Source organism: Amblyomma mixtum, chromosome 1, assembly GCF_055824585.1.
Source record: "Amblyomma mixtum isolate Tamu chromosome 1, ASM5582458v1, whole genome shotgun sequence".
NCBI lineage: Eukaryota > Metazoa > Arthropoda > Arachnida > Ixodida > Ixodidae > Amblyomma > Amblyomma mixtum.
The window spans coordinates 9,223,754-9,240,416 of NC_143012.1; the positions used below are offsets into that span (position 1 = coordinate 9,223,754).

The 16,663-nt window shown below is 48.0% G+C and overlaps 1 protein-coding gene across 1 annotated transcript in view; it reads left to right on the forward strand.

The window, feature by feature from the left end:
* The window catches only part of LOC149365416 (uncharacterized), a 38,772-nt gene extending 24,284 nt beyond the window's left edge, over positions 1–14,488 (forward strand). The window contains exons 4-5 of the mRNA XM_089568621.1: positions 8,955–9,054; positions 14,333–14,488. Coding sequence (XP_089424747.1) covers positions 8,955–9,054; positions 14,333–14,488 — 256 coding nt within the window. The remainder of the gene's footprint in view (positions 1–8,954; positions 9,055–14,332) is intronic.
* Positions 14,489–16,663: the final 2,175 nt, after the last annotated feature.

Genomic DNA, 16,663 nt, shown 5'->3' on the forward strand with positions numbered 1-16,663 from the left:
TGGGTATGGGTGGTTAGAAGGAGGTTAAGAGTATCTGCATTGTCTATAGTAACAGGCCTGGGCTGCGTTAAAAGCAGAATAAGGTTGAAATTCAGACAAAATTCTCTTACAGTCCGGGTTTCCATATGTAAGGCAGTTTGGTTAGGTTCGGTATGGGAGATTAGAAGGAGGTCAAGAATATTTACAGTCTTCAGTAACAGGCCTGGGCTGGGTTAAAAGCTGAGTGAGGTTGAAATCGAGACAAAATTCTGAGGGAGTCCGTGATTCCTTATGTTAGGCAGTTTGGTTAGGTTGGGTATGGGTGGCTAGAAGGAGGCTAAGAGTATTTGCATTGTCTATAGTAACAGGCCTGGGCTGCGTTAAAAGCAGAGTAAGGTTGAAATTCAGACAGAATTCTCTTACAGTCCGGGTTTCCATATGTAAGGCAGTTTGGTTAGGTTCGGTATGGGAGATTAGAAGGAGGTCAAGAATATTTACAGTCTTCAGTAACAGGCCTGGGCTGCGTTAAAAGCGGAGTAAGGTTGAAATTCAGACAAAATTCTCTTACAGTCCGGGTTTCCATATGTAAGGCAGTTTGGTTAGGTTCGGTATGGTAGATTAGAAATCGGTCAAGAATATTTATAGTCTTCAGTAACCAGCCTGGGCTGCGTTAAAAGCAGAGTAAGGTTGAAATTCAGACAAAATTCTCTTACAGTCCGGGTTTCCATATGTAAGGCAGTTTGGTTAGGTTCGGTATGGGAGATTAGAAGGAGGTCAAGAATATTTACAGTCTTCAGTAACAGGCCTGGGCTGGGTTAAAAGCTGAGTGAGGTTGAAATCGAGACAAAATTCTGAGGGAGTCCGTGATTCCTTATGTTAGGCAGTTTGGTTAGGTTGGGTATGGGTGGTTAGAAGGAGGTTAAGAGTATTTGCATTGTCTATAGTAACAGGCCTGGGCTGCGTTAAAAGCAGAGTAAGGTTGAAATTCAGACAGAATTCTCTTACAGTCCGGGTTTCCATATGTAAGGCAGTTTGGTTAGGTTCGGTATGGGAGATTAGAAGGAGGTCAAGAATATTTACAGTCTTCAGTAACAGGCCTGGGCTGCGTTAAAAGCGGAGTAAGGTTGAAATTCAGACAAAATTCTCTTACAGTCCGGGTTTCCATATGTAAGGCAGTTTGGTTAGGTTCGGTATGGGAGATTAGAAGGAGGTCAAGAATATTTACAGTCTTCAGTAACAGGCCTGGGCTGCGTTAAAAGCTGGGTAAGGTTGAAATTCAGACAGAATTCTCTTACAGTCCGGGTTTCCATATGTAAGGCAGTTTGGTTAGGTTCGGTATGGGAGATTAGAAGGAGGTCAAGAATATTTACAGTCTTCAGTAACAGGCCTGGGCTGCGTTAAAAGCAGAGTAAGGTTGAAATTCAGACAAAATTCTCTTACAGTCCGGGTTTCCATATGAAAGGCAGTTTGGTTAGGTTCGGTATGGGAGATTAGAAGGAGGTCAAGAATATTTACAGTCTTCAGTAACAGGCCTGGGCTGCGTTAAAAGCGGAGTAAGGTTGAAATTCAGACAGAATTCTCTTACAGTCCGGGTTTCCATATGTAAGGCAGTTTGGTTAGGTTCGGTATGGGAGATTAGAAGGAGGTCAAGAATATTTACAGTCTTCAGTAACAGGCCTGGGCTGCGTTAAAAGCGGAGTAAGGTTGAAATTCAGACAGAATTCTCTTACAGTCCGGGTTTCCATATGTAAGGCAGTTTGGTTAGGTTCGGTATGGGAGATTAGAAGGAGGTCAAGAATATTTACAGTCTTCAGTAACAGGCCTGGGCTGCGTGAAAAGCGGAGTAAGGTTGAAATTCAGACAGAATTCTCTTACAGTCCGGGTTTCCATATGTAAGGCAGTTTGGTTAGGTTCGGTATGGGAGATTAGAAGGAGGTCAAGAATATTTACAGTCTTCAGTAACAGGCCTGGGCTGGGTTAAAAGCTGAGTGAGGTTGAAATCGAGACAAAATTCTGAGGGAGTCCGTGATTCCTTATGTTAGGCAGTTTGGTTAGGTTGGGTATGGGTGGTTAGAAGGAGGTTAAGAGTATTTGCATTGTCTATAGTAACAGGCCTGGGCTGCGTTAAAAGCAGAGTAAGGTTGAAATTCAGACAGAATTCTCTTACAGTCCGAGTTTCCATATGTAAGGCAGTTTGGTTAGGTTCGGTATGGGAGATTAGAAGGAGGTCAAGAATATTTACAGTCTTCAGTAACAGGCCTGGGCTGCGTTAAAAGCGGAGTAATGTTGAAATTCAGACAAAATTCTCTTACAGTCCGGGTTTCCATATGTAAGGCAGTTTGGTTAGGTTCGGTATGGGAGATTAGAAGGAGGTCAAGAATATTTACAGTCTTCAGTAACAGGCCTGGGCTGGGTTAAAAGCTGAGTGAGGTTGAAATCGAGACAAAATTCTGAGGGAGTCCGTGATTCCTTATGTTAGGCAGTTTGGTTAGGTTGGGTATGGGTGGTTAGAAGGAGGTTAAGAGTATTTGCATTGTCTATAGTAACAGGCCTGGGCTGCGTTAAAAGCAGAGTAAGGTTGAAATTCAGACAGAATTCTCTTACAGTCCGGGTTTCCATATGTAAACAAGTTTGTTTTGGTTGGGTATGGCAGATTAGAAGGCGGTCAAAAATATTTACAGTCTTCAGTAACCAGCCTGGGCTGGGTTAAAAGCTGAGTGAGGTTGAAATCGAGACAAAATTCTGAGGGAGTCCGTGATTCCTTATGTTAGGCAGTTTGGTTAGGTTGGGTATGGGTGGTTAGAAGGAGGTTAAGAGTATTTGCATTGTCTATAGTAACAGGCCTGGGCTGCGTTAAAAGCGGAGTAAGGTTGAAATTCAGACAGAATTCTCTTACAGTCCGGGTTTCCATATGTAAAGCAGTTTGTTTAGGTTGGGTATGGCAGATTAGAAGGCGGTCAAGAATATTTACAGTCTTCAGTAACCAGCCTGGGCTGGGTTAAAAGCTGAGTGAGGTTGAAATCGAGACAAAATTCTGAGGGAGTCCGTGATTCCTTATGTTAGGCAGTTTGGTTAGGTTGGGTATGGGAGGTTAGAAGGAGGTTAAGAGTATTTGCATTGTCTATAGTAACAGGCCTGGGCTGCGTTAAAAGCAGAGTAAGGTTGAAATTCAGACAGAATTCTCTTACAGTCCGGGTTTCCATATGTAAGGCAGTTTGGTTAGGTTCGGTATGGGAGATTAGAAGGTCAAGAATATTTACAGTCTTCAGTAACAGGCCTGGGCTGCGTTAAAAGCTGAGTAAGGTTGAAATTCAGACAGAATTCTCTTACAGTCCGGGTTTCCATATGTAAGGCAGTTTGGTTAGGTTCGGTATGGGAGATTAGAAGGAGGTCAAGAATATTTACAGTCTTCAGTAACAGGCCTGGGCTGCGTTAAAAGCGGAGTAAGGTTGAAATTTAGACAGAATTCTCTTACAGTCCGGGTTTCCATATGTAAGGCAGTTTGGTTAGGTTCGGTATGGGAGATTAGAAGGAGGTCAAGAATATTTACAGTCTTCAGTAACAGGCCTGGGCTGGGTTAAAAGCTGAGTGAGGTTGAAATCGAGACAAAATTCTGAGGGAGTCCGTGATTCCTTATGTTAGGCAGTTTGGTTAGGTTGGGTATGGGTGGTTAGAAGGAGGTTAAGAGTATTTGCATTGTCTATAGTAACAGGCCTGGGCTGCGTTAAAAGCAGAGTAAGGTTGAAATTCAGGCAAAATTCTCTTACAGTCCGGGTTTCCATATGTAAGGCAGTTTGGTTAGGTTCGGTATGGGAGATTAGAAGGAGGTCAAGAATATTTACAGTCTTCAGTAACAGGCCTGGGCTGGGTTAAAAGCTGAGTGAGGTTGAAATCGAGACAAAATTCTGAGGGAGACCGTGATTCCTTATGTTAGGCAGTTTGGTTAGGTTGGGTATGGGTGGTTAGAAGGAGGTTAAGAGTATTTGCATTGTCTATAGTAACAGGCCTGGGCTGCGTTAAAAGCGGAGTAAGGTTGAAATTCAGACAGAATTCTCTTACAGTCCGGGTTTTCATATGTAAGGCAGTTTGGTTAGGTTCGGTATGGGAGATTAGAAGGAGGTCAAGAATATTTACAGTATTTAGTAACAGGCCTGGGCTGGGTTAAACGCTGAGTAAGGTGTAAACTGAGACAAAATTTTATGGCAGTCCGAGATTTCCTACGTTAGGCAGTTTGGTTATAGGTTGGGTATGGGTGGTTAGAATTTCAACAATATTTGCACTCTCTTAGTAACAGGCCTGGGCTAGGTAAAAACCTTAGTATGGTTGAAATTCAGACAAAATTACATGAGGCTGCGGGCTTCATGTCGGGCCGTTTGGTTAGATTGGGTATGGGAGGTTAGAATGGGGTTAAAAATGTTTGCACTGTCTTTAATAACAGGCCTGGGCTGGGTTAAAAGGGCAGTAAGGTTGAAATTCCGACAAAATTCTACGACAGTCCGTGATTCCTTATTTTGGGCAGTTTGGTTAGGTGAGGTATGGGAGGTTAGAAGTAAGTCAAGAGTTTTTGCAGTGTCTTAGTGAGAGAGCTGAGCTGGGTTAAAAGCTGAGTAATGTTGAAATTCAGACAAGATTCTGGGAAGGTTGGGGTTCCTCATGTCGAGCAGTTGGGCTAGGTTGGTCATGTGAGATTCCAAGAAGGTCAAAAATATTTGCACAGTCCCAAGTAACAGGCCTGGGCTGGGTTAAAACTTGAGTAAGGTTGAGATTCAGAGAAAATTATATGAGGGTGCGGGCTTCCTCATATCGGGTGGTTTTAATAGGTAGGGTATGGGAGGTTAGAAGGAAGTTATGAGTATTTGCAGAGTTTAGTGACAGGCCTTGTCTGGGTTAAAGGCTGAGTGAGGTTGAAATTTAGATATGATTTTGACAGTCCAGGATTCCATAGGTTAGGCAGTTTGGTTAGGTTGGTGATGTGGGATGAGGAGGTGGTCATGTATATCTGCAGTCATTTGGGACATCTGGGCTGGTTTAAAAGCTGAGTAACGTTGAAACTGAGAGAAAAGTTTGAATGGTTCGGGGCTTTTGATGTCGGTCAATCGGTTATATTTGTGATTTGAGGTTATGAGGAGTACAAAAATATTTGCACAGACTTTGGAGACACGCGTGCGCTGGTTAAATGTTGAGTGGGGTTGAAAATCAGACAAAATTCTATGAAGGCACTTGGTTTCTCATGTCGGACATTTGGGCTAGGTTGATGATGTGAGGCTCGAAGTCTGTTAAAAATATTTGGACACATTTAGCACACGCCTGGGCTGGTTTTAAAGCTTAGTAGGTTGAAATTCTGAATTCATCTGTGTGGGTTCGGGGTTCCTTACTTTGGCCAGTTGTGTTTGGTTGGTTATGTGAGGTTAGAAAGAGGTCAAGAATTTTTGCAGTTTTGAGTGACGGGCGTGGGCTGGGTTAAAAGCTGAGTAAGGTTGCAATTCAGTAATATTCTGTGAAAATGTTGGTTCCTCATGTTGGGAAGTTGGTTTAGGTTGATGATGGGAGGTTCGAAAGAGGTCAAGTATATTTGCGCCGTCTTTGGAGACACTCTGGAGCTTGAAATTCAGGCATAAGTCTATGATGGTGCGGGGTTCCTCATGTGAAGCAGTTGGGTTAGGTTGGTTAAACATTATTGAATAGGCTTAGTAAATATTATTGAATAATTGGCTTTTTAACTATTACTTTTAATTGGGGGACATGTAACACTTAATTGGGGGACATGTAACACACCGCAAATAATATCCGTATCAGCTTTTTAATTTAGGAAACATGGTTACCCTCCGCTCTGTGGCCGAAGAAATTTTGGCTACATCGCCTCAAAATACATGCACTTTCGAGAAACTTGCAGGCAAGACAACCTCTCCAGGGCACGTAACTTGCCGAAATAGCCAAAATTTATTGGCCACAGCGCCGAGGGTAACCATGTTTTCTAAATTCTAAAAACAGATATGGTTCTCACTAAAGGTGGACTACACGCCTTTCAGTTATTAAGGAGCCTAACAATAATAATTAAAAAGTTTGCTATTCAATATTGTTTAATCAGGCTTTTAGCACGTGTTAGCTGCATTCGTATGTATTGCATTGCTAAGAATGCTGCGCTGCAAAAGCGCCCTTCTAACTAAAAAATCCTATTTTTTAAAATTGTGCTCAGTCTTAGGCGAGACACCCTGTATATAACCACTGCACAGCTCCAATAGTTTTCAATGAAGTCGGCAATAAAATTCCAATATCCAATGTCAGGCGCGAATACACAACAACGCCAGTGCTATTCCCACCGGTTTGCTGGAGGTATTCCGAGACCTGGATTGGGAAGAGTTGGGGATAAGAGTTCATGAAAAATACTTAGTACGCGATTCGCTGATGACATTACCTTGCTTAGTCACTCAGGAGATGAACTGCTAACCGCGATCAGGGAGTTACAGGCATAGCAGTGGTGTTGGTCTAAAAATTAAAATACTGAAAACTAAAGTAATGTTCAACCGTCTCGCATCGCGCAATTTCCACGGTTAAGAATTGATAGCGAGGCTCTAGAATCACGGAAGGAATCACGTCTAGTTAGGGTAAGTAGTGGCACCTGATCCTGTTCATGAGAGCTAAATAATTGAAAGAATAAGAGCAGTGGAGTGCATATGGTAGGATGTTTCAGAGCATGAATGGTAGTTTATCAATATCCTTGAAGAGAAAATAAACAGCAGCTGTATTTTGCCTGTACTCACCTATGGGGTAGAATTGTGGAGGCTAACGAAAAGGGACAATGCACCGAGCTATGGAAAGATAAATAATAGGTGTCACGTTAAGACACCGGAAGCAGGCGGAGGGGGTGAGGGAAAAATGTGTGTTAATGACAGACCAGTCAAAATCAAAATGAAGAAAAAGGTTTGAGCAGGGCATGTAATGCGAAGGCAAGATAAGCGCTGGTCCTTAGGTAACTGTGTGGATTCCTAGAGAAGGCAAGCGTAGCAGGGGGCGGCAGAATGTTAGCTGGGCGGATGAGCTAAACACGTTTGCGGGGATACGGTGGCCACAGCTGGCAAATGAGAGGTGGTTAATTGGAGAGACATGGGAGATGCCTTTACCCTGCAATGGGCGTAGTCAGGCTGATGATATATATTCCTAGCAACCTGCCCATCATGTCAGCTCAATTAATCTGGAAAGGCTGCTCGGGAAGAGCAACCTGCGTCGCAACCCAACACAAGCAACCCAAGTCCCACCGATGGCAGCACCTTCCATAGAATTGTAGTGGCGCATCGCTTGACAGCAGCATAAGGGCGCCAGAAGTGGTAGGAAGACTCGTAGGGATTTTTGAACTGAGAGAATGACCGATTCCGCATATATGGGCATTAAGCCATTATCGCTATTCGAAGCACTGCCATCCGTGAGCACTGGATCTGAACACGGAACCGTAGTCAAACCGAACTGCTATTCGTGGTTCGTATTTTCCCTAACTACTCAAATTGACTATCATATTTTTCTTCTAGACTTCGACTAAGGTCTCGACACGCGTTTCTTCATTGACCGACTCTGCTCTATTAACGTTACACCTATCGCCGCGCTGTCCTCAACTTGGTTTGTACCCTTTTCGTTAGTCTCCATTTTTCTCCCCATATGTGAGCGCCGGTAAGATACGGCTGCTGTATACTTTTTTCTTGAGGCATATTGTTAAACTGCCATTCGTGATCTGAGAGAACCTGACATATGCGCTCCACCCCATTCTTATTCTGGTTCTTTCACTCGCGTGATTCGGATCTGCGGTCAACACCCACCCTAAGTCCTTTACCACTTCACTACTAATCGTTAACTGTTGTTATCTTCCAAGACCTTTGAACATAATTTCAGTTTTCTGTTCATTAATTTTTTGACCAAACGTTCTCCTTTGCTGGATTACCTCGGTGATCATGCTGTTCAATCGATCCCTTGAGTGACTTGGCAAGTTAGTTATAAGCGCATCGCCGATTACCCACGTAATCATCATTAATTCTGTGACGTTTCCAGCGAGGCTGGGGCCCTGCATTCAAGGCCAAGACCTTGAATGCGTTAACACTGTGCTGGTCGCGAAGAACAACACATCAAAAAATAGCCGGTGGGCAAACAGTTTATTTAAGTTCCCCAGGCAGGCAACGGGCACGGGGGAAAGCTTGATGTCACCTGAGATGCCCGTATCTATCGTTTGGCTCCGTCCACTACGTCCGGCTTCGCACTCTGAACTCTCTCCTCTCGGTACGCTGCCCGCGCGGCCACCGTTCGAACACTCGCGGGCAGAGGAGGGCCGCCCACGTGACGACGCTCGTTCCTCTTCCTTGCTTTTTCCGCTGACGCTCTGAGGGATCCGGGAGGGCAAGGGGAGCAGTAAGCCATCAGAAAGAGGTGGGTTGGGTGGACTAACTTTATTGCGTCAAAATCGCGTGTAGATGGTTCCGTGCTAGATGGTCATCAGTTCTCGACTGACGGCAAACTGACCGGCCCACTACACGGGCTCGGACCTGGACGGCCGGGTCTGAGCTGGTCAACACGGCCTCCCATTGCTCAAGAGAAAGATCTTCCAGCAGAGCCACAGGGGGCGGCTCTTTCTTGCATTCCCACAGGATATGATCATATGTCGCCGGGCCTCTTACCATTTACACTCCGGTTTCACCTCAGTTTGCTGGGTATGTAAGGACTTAGTAAAAATCTCGTCTGTAGTATTGTCCAAACACACTCATGCTCCTTGATCAATGTCTTATCCGGCGGCGAAACAACCCTCCGGATATACTGGTTGTCCTAGGACTCGCTGGTTAAGCTCTCTGCCTTTTCTTTCGTTCTCTCCTTGTCTCTGTATGCAGTACTTTTGAGGCTGCAGGACGCCACGGGTACCCGCCATCTCCTTGTTATGGGTACCTGTGCCAGCTTTTTATCTACCCCCCCCCCCCCCCCCCCATAACGAATTTGTGCAGGCCACTGCTGTACGTGAGCGCGGCTGCGGGCTACCAGAAGCGCAGAAGTGGCGGAACATTTGGACGGCAGAGCTCACCCTTCACCGAGAACCTGCACACGGTGAGCACAGCGTTTATTTTAGCCAGAGCGCCGCGGCGTCAGCTAAATGCATAGTCCCTAAGGGCAGAACTGTGGAAACATTTCTTGGATGTCTCCGTACTGCCACAGTTCTGTTGTGACTGTGATGTTAATGAACTACAATAAGGCAGTCACATTTTAGAGCGCAGCTCTTTGGCGTCCGTTCCTGGGTTTCGCGTCGTCGTCGGCGTCGGCCTCGTAACCAGCTCCGCCCCCAATGTCATGCTTTTCAATTGGTCGAAATGCTCGTGACGTCACAGTGACGTCACGAATTTCAAATGGCGCCAATTGTACTTTGCCTAGTAACCATGCAACCAATCAAAGGGATCGTATAGTGATGCTGCAACTAAGTTGGACTGAGTTTAGTTAATTGCTTAATTAATCAATTAGCCTAATTAATATAGAGGAGAATGAAGAGGTCAGAAGAAAAGAAAAGAAAGACGCGCGCCGCAGCGACAACAGCGTCCGCGGAAGGAGACGCTGCTGAAAAAAAAAAACATAAGTACGAAGCCGCGTTCCCTCCACCACCACGCACTTCCCCACTCAGTAAGACGTTGCTCGTTTCATATACGTTGTATCGAACATCCTAGACAGTTCCAACAATTGACAGGTTAATGACAGAACACGATGGATAGAAATGCAATGATGTAAATATGAAATAGCCTAATTAACCTTTCTAGTTAGACCGCATAAATCTATAAAACCGAGAACGAAATTGGTCGAGTTGGGGAATCGAACCAGGGTCTCCGGAGTGCGATACGAGCACGCTAGCCACTCCGTAATGCTAGCTGAATGGTTTGGAATGAACAAAGGCGCGTCTAGCTAATACGGCGTCTTCGTTCACTCCCATCTTCCCCCTTCCCCTTACGGCGAGGTGCAGGTGTCCACCCAGATATGCGAGAGAGATACATTTCCTTTCCTCAAAAAATAAATTTACCGTCCGGCAAGGCGTACAGCCGAATTGGCGATGGCGTTCTGTGGACTCCCTGGCAGCATTTGCAAGACGCTGTCGCGTTCCACTCTTACAAGGGGCTTGCTTAGCTGCTGCACGGGTAGCGTTGCCTGCAGCCTCGAATCGCCTGTGCAGCAATGATATGCTACAGGCGAAGCTTAACATGTTAACCACACATCAGTAACACACGCAGACAGCCAATGGACGCGTCATTCGCTGGCAGCACTTGATTCATCATTCACAACCACATTCTTAACGTACGCTCCCTTGCCGCACATGCCAAGGACGTACACCACGATCACATTCTGCGCCATTCCTCTGTACTTTGCTTTGCTGAAACCTGGATGGATCCCGAAGAGCCTCTCGAAATCATAGATTTCCTATACTGCTGTGGTGCTCGCAGAGACCACAACACAGCGGCGGGAGTCGCTATCTACTTCCGCACAGGTCTCTCTGCAATACCAGTCGAAATGTTTGGCACGTCACATGAACTTGGCGAACTGTGCGCCGCAAAGTTGCCCAACGGCTTGCTGGTAGTAGCTGCCTACTTCGCCCCTACCGCACTCACGAAAGACGTCGTGCACTTCCTGCAACTCGCATTAACCGTCCATCGATCCACACCGATGTTAGTAGTGGGGGACTTTAATGTTGACATAAAGACAAACAGCAATTTCCTAACACTTATGCGGGAGAACATCCCGTTCCTCTCGCTCGTCACGCGTCCCACGGCTGTGACAACCTCGCGAGGCACTTGTATAGATCTCGTCTTTGAGAATCAAGCATTGGTGTACCAAGTCGAACATATATCAGTCTATTTCTCCGACCACAAAGCTTCCTTCATGACTGTCAAGAGCTGTTAGTGGAATCTTTGTTAAAGGAATACGTGTGAAAAATAAAAAAAAAACTCTGTGATAGCGCATGCATGTGTTGCTCGATTTCTTTGCCTCAATCTATCGAAAAGGTGAAACAGCTTTTTGCTGCGCTCAAATTTCGCATTAGGAAGTAACGTAATCGTCGGTAATTTTTTTTGTAATGGTGGAGTGGTCATCATGCGTATAAGTGCGAATTCCAATCCGAATTATCCATGACTGCTTAGCTTTTATACTGGTGAAGGAAGAATATACGAAGAATACACGATACGAAGAGATATGAGCAATTTTATATGAAAACCTGGTGGTTCGACCGTTTTGTTCTCTGAGCAATCTGTTTTAGAGCGAAAACGCTAGTTCACGGCCAGAGCCGTCAGCTTCATTTTCGCGTTCTCAAGTTCTTTCCTCGCTGGCCAGTGCACGGGAGCACTATTCTGTCGCTGCAGCCGATCACTCCTCATGTTTGACGGCAACAAAAAATCGCGCAGGGCATTCCATCTCTTCTTTTTCATCTCATACTGCTGTCGACTTAATATCGTCGCTATTAGCGACGAAGACCCAGTGAAGCAAAACCAATGCGGCTACTCCGTTAAACTGTTTTAAAACCCTGCCACTTTTTCCACGACAAAATTAATCTGGTACCAATCTCACCTCAATTTGACCACATGGCATGCTAGTGTGCTTTCTTAGAGGGAGGGTAACTGCACACCCTAATTCGTCCGATTCGTCGATAATTCGTCCGAGGTTCGAAAGTTCAGCTGCTTGTTTAATCCTCTAAAACTGAACTTCGTAGCTAGTGTTATTCCCTGTCTTTTCGGTTCCTTTTCTTTGCGTGTGCAGCTTCATGGCCCAGTGATTTGCTTAGATACGGACTTCCGCACGGGATCGTTCATCCCAACAGAAGCGTTCTGAAGTTGTTTCTTTGGAGAGAGAAGCCCTTGCTGATGGAAGCTAAAAAAATGGCGGTTGATAACTCTCTGATTTAATTAGGTATCGAGAAGGGACTGTTCCAATACGTAACCTCAGTCAGCCGTAACCTGCGTTGAGTAGGTTCCCTTTCATGCATCTCTCGTTAGCACAGCTGTACGGAAGAATTTTTATGCTCTCATTGCGCGCGGAAAACTCTGGAGAAGGCTTACCCCGGGTGGCTGTTCGTTGGTGGCCTTTCCTGCTCTTTTTTTCTCTTCATGGTTTTCCCTCTGTATGGTTTCACACGTTCTCTCGCGGCTGCGCGCCGCAGTCTTCACGCTTCATTCGAACACATTGAGCGCATTTGGCATCATTGTACCATTAGAAACACGGACACGTGACATATCAGAGGGGAAAAAAGTGCGAATCTTCATATATATGGAGTGGGTGGGATGGTGCGCGCTGTGTGAATAATTGGAGCCCTGGAAACTACGTCGCATGTAATCGCAGGTAGAATTAGTGACCACACGTTCGCATGGTGCATGAGAACCTATTCACGTGCTGAGAATTCTTAAGTAATTGGGAGCTAGCTGAGGAACATCCTTGCACAGCGGCAGTACACCTTCGTTCGTTCCACCTTCAGCCCAGCTTGGCTCTGTTCAGCTCTATTCTGAGCAATACACAGGGATGAGGACAGAGCGCGCACCGTGAACTATAACAATCAAGGTGCTTGTAGCAACTGTTGCAAGAAAATTGGGTATCAGAATCTGTATGGCAGAATGGATAAGTTGCGCTAGTTGCTATGTGTTCATTTTGGGCAGAAAACAGCGTGAACGGACGAAGGACCGAGAACAAGGAAACGCACAGACGAACGCTGACTCGCAACTACATTTTTATTTATTTATTATGCTGTTCAGGCATGTGATTATTCTTTATAAATGTTTTTTGTGGAAAAGAATGTAGTTGCGAGTTCGGGCTGTGTGATTCTTATTTCTCGGTCCGTCGTCTGACCGCGCTGTTTTCTACCCAAAATGAAATGCTAGTGGTGTGTTCCACGGTACCTACGGTGTACGGTCCGTTGAATAAAAACACCAGGCACTCCAGAATTTTTTTTTTAAGAATGAAATTTTTTATCCTTAAGTCGTCGAAAAAAAAAAACTTTATACCGAAAACCTTACGCGACATCTTTAGGACGCCGGGTCAGTTTTCAAGGTGCCGTGTAAGGCTTTCGGTGCACACTTTTTTTATTTAAGATGTATGGATAAAAAGTACATTCTTCAAAAAAAAAATAGTTCCGGAGTGCCTGGTGTGTATATTTGTCTGTTAATGTTGCCACGGAACCAGGACACCATGAAGACCAGGCACTCTGGAACTATTTTTTTTAAGAACGGGCTTCTCTATCCGTATGCCCTATAAAAAAAATTCTACCGGAATTCTTTACTTTTTTATAGGACATACGGATATAAAAGCACCTTCTTGGATGGAAATAATTCCGGAGTGCCTCGTGTTCATGTCGTAGTGTTCCTATTGCAGCTAGTGAAGTGAGTAAAACCCCCATAACACGCATCGATATTACGTTGAAAAAAAAAATGCACCCACCCAGGGAACCACACCAGGGGGCAGCGTCGGGCATCCGCCCTTTGGATACCCGGGGGACAGCGAGGTGAGATAATGTGTCTTAAAAGACACACTACCTCGCCTTGTCCACCACGCACGGCGGCCGAGCGTACAGCCGGGCACAAATAGCCCGGAACGACCTTGGAAGAAATACCAGTCCCCGCACCGCTGCGATCGCGGCATAAGCGCTGCAGGCGCTGGGATTCGATCCAGGGTCTTCGCGAGTGCGGGCTCGACACTTTACCCACTCGGCTACCGTGCGGCACGGCTTCCTCGTGTTACGAGTGGCTGCTGAGGCGCGAGGAGCAAGCTGCGGCCGAAACGCAGCATGCGTCGCGCCACGCCGATGCGAGCGCGAGATATGAAGTTCGACGCTGATAACCGCGAACTTGAGAGTTTCGCGGTATTGTGCGCGTCGCTGTAGCGTCGTTTTTTTATCGCCTAAAAAGTGTTATCGTCGAAAACGCTCGCCGCAGCTAAACAAATGGAATGACTTCCTGATCGGATTCCTGATCGAATCTACTTACATAGAAACGGATCGCGGGATGAAAATTTTCGCGCCTGCTGCAGACAGATTGTTCATGCACAAGCACATCACTGAAAAACACCGGCAAAGATGTTTTAGTTGTTTTGCGCATTCCCCCACAGCCTTCAAATTTCTGAACTCAATTTGCATCGTTGCTTTCGTAAACAAGGCAAGCCCGTGATAAGGTGGATTCAGGGATAATTCGTGCAGACTCGGTGACTGATAACCCCACAAACCCGCCACGTCCAGCCACTCGTCGACGCAGGCGTATTGCGAAACTTTTAAAACAAAGTTTTAAGAAAGAACGTGAGTGTACTGCATTAACGTGATCGAACTGCTCAAGTTGTCCTCTTCCTGTTCTCTGCATTTCCTTCCCTTCTCGCACAGGTATTCGAATGGACAGGAAGTGGAGCGAGCTGCTGGAAGTCAAGCCAAGGAATCGGGACTCCTGCCGCAGAGTGTCCTCACGATGCTCCAGCAACTGGTCGATGCACTGCTGGCATCAGCAATACGGGATTGTCATTAAAGACATCGTCCTTTTAACTCCGGTGATTCGCATTCTGGTACAGCAGGCGCCCTTTACACGAAATCACCGAAATCTACGGCACTGCTCAATCGCCGATCACAAAGAAACGCTGGCCCCTATACTGAATCATATTCGTGCAAATTTAATGCTGTGAATGCGGATTGTGAATGCGGACGACGACGACGCAGGAAATTGGTTCGATCCAGGGTACACACATGCGTCATACCCAGTTTCGGGGGAACCGCTTCCGCAGCCATTGTCATTGTCAAGCTTTCAAAGGGACAGGTATCAGGACGTGCCCTAGGAACTCCTACCGATCCGGAGGATTCAGCCACACCACTGAACTGTAAGTAGACATGCGAATGTTATGGAACAGGAATGTTATGTTATGCGCGTTAAGGTCGCATGATAAACAGGTCCTTCATAGACCAGGTAACGTGTTGAACAGGTTGCCCACGAGACTACTACCCAGCCTCCCCGTCGCTCGCCTTACACGTCGCAGGTTTGCTGTCTCGCAGGTTTGCTGAGGAACCCGTTGCGCGCCCCGTAGGTCGCCCGCCCCGCAGGTCGCCACACCTCGCAGGTCGCCACACCTCGCGCAACAGGTCACCCCGCGTGCCCCCTCCACCAGTGCTAGACACGTGTCCCTCCCTCCACCCGCGCTGCAAGTCGTCCCGCGCCCCCTCCACTACAGTTCCCCCAACACTGTGCCCGCACTCCAACCGCACGCCACGTCGTCCCCCCCACTCCACCCGCGCTACAGGTCGTCCAGCGCGTTACAGATGCCCGCGCGCGCTACAGGCCGCCCTCTCCACCCGCGCTACACGTAGTCCCGCGCGTTACAGGTGCCTCTCCACCGGCTAAATACCCTCGCCTCCACTCGCGCTACACGTCGTCCCGTGCGCTACAGGTGCTCGCTCTCTCCACCGGCGCTACAGGCGCCTCCCCCTCTTTCCACCTGCGCTACAGGTGCCCACACGCACGCTACACATCGTCCCGCGCGCTACAGGTGCCGCCCTCTCAACCGGCGCTACACGTAGTCCCGCGCGCTAAAGTGGCTATGGTGCTCGGCTGCTGACCCAAAAGACGCGGGTTCGATTCCGGCTGCGGCGGCTGGAATTTCTTTGGAGGAGAAATTCTAGAGGCCCGTGTACTGTGCGATGTCAGTGCACGTTAAAGAACCCCAGGTGGTCGAAATTTCCGGAGCCCTCCACTACGGCGTCTCTCATAGCCTTAGTCGCTTTGGGACGTTAAACCCCATAAACCAACCAACTTCTCCACCCATGCTACAGGTACAGAGAGGTGCCCCCCTCTTTCCACCGGCGCTACACGTACAGGTCGTCCCGCGCTACACGTAGTCCCCCGCGCTACAGGACTCCACCCACACCTCCCCGTCCAGCCCGCGCGCGCCACAGGTGCCACCCTCTTTCCACCTGCTCTACACGTCGTCCAGCGCAACAGAAGCCCGTGCGCGCTACAGGCCCCCCTCTCCACTACGTAGTCCCGCGCGTCGTCCCGTCCCGTCCCGTCGTCGCGCGCGCGCATACAGGTCGTCGTCCCGTCCCGTCCCCGCTCGCGCATACAGGTCGTCGTCCCGTCGCGTCCCGTCCCGTCGTCGCTCGCGCATACAAGTCGTCGTCCCGTCCCGTCCCGTCGTCGCTCTCGCGCATACAGGTCGTCGTCCCGGCCCGTCCCGTCCCGTCGTCGCTCGCGCATACAGGTCGTCGTCCCGTCCCGTCGTCGCTCGCGCATACAGGTCGTCGCGCGCGCATACAGGTCGCCGTCCCGTCCCGGCCCGTCCCGTCGTCGCTCGCGCATACAGGTCGTCGTCCCGGCCCGTCCCGTCGTCGCTCGCGCATACACGTCGTCGTCGTCCCGTCCCGTCCCGTCGTCGCTCGCGCATACAGGTCGTCGCGCGTGCATACAGGTCGTCGTCCCGTCCCGTCGTCGCTCGCGCATACAGGTCGTCACGCGCGCATACAGGTCGTCGTCCCGTCCCGTCGTAGCTCGCGCATACAGGTCGTCGCTCGCGCATACAGGTCGTCGTCCCGTCCCGTCGTCGCTCGCGCATACAGGTCGTCGTCCCGTCCCGTCCCGTCGTCGCTCGCGCATACAGGTCGTCGCTCGCGCATACACGTCGTCGCTCGCGCATACAGGTCGTCGTCCCGTCCCGTCCCGTCGTCGCTCGCGCA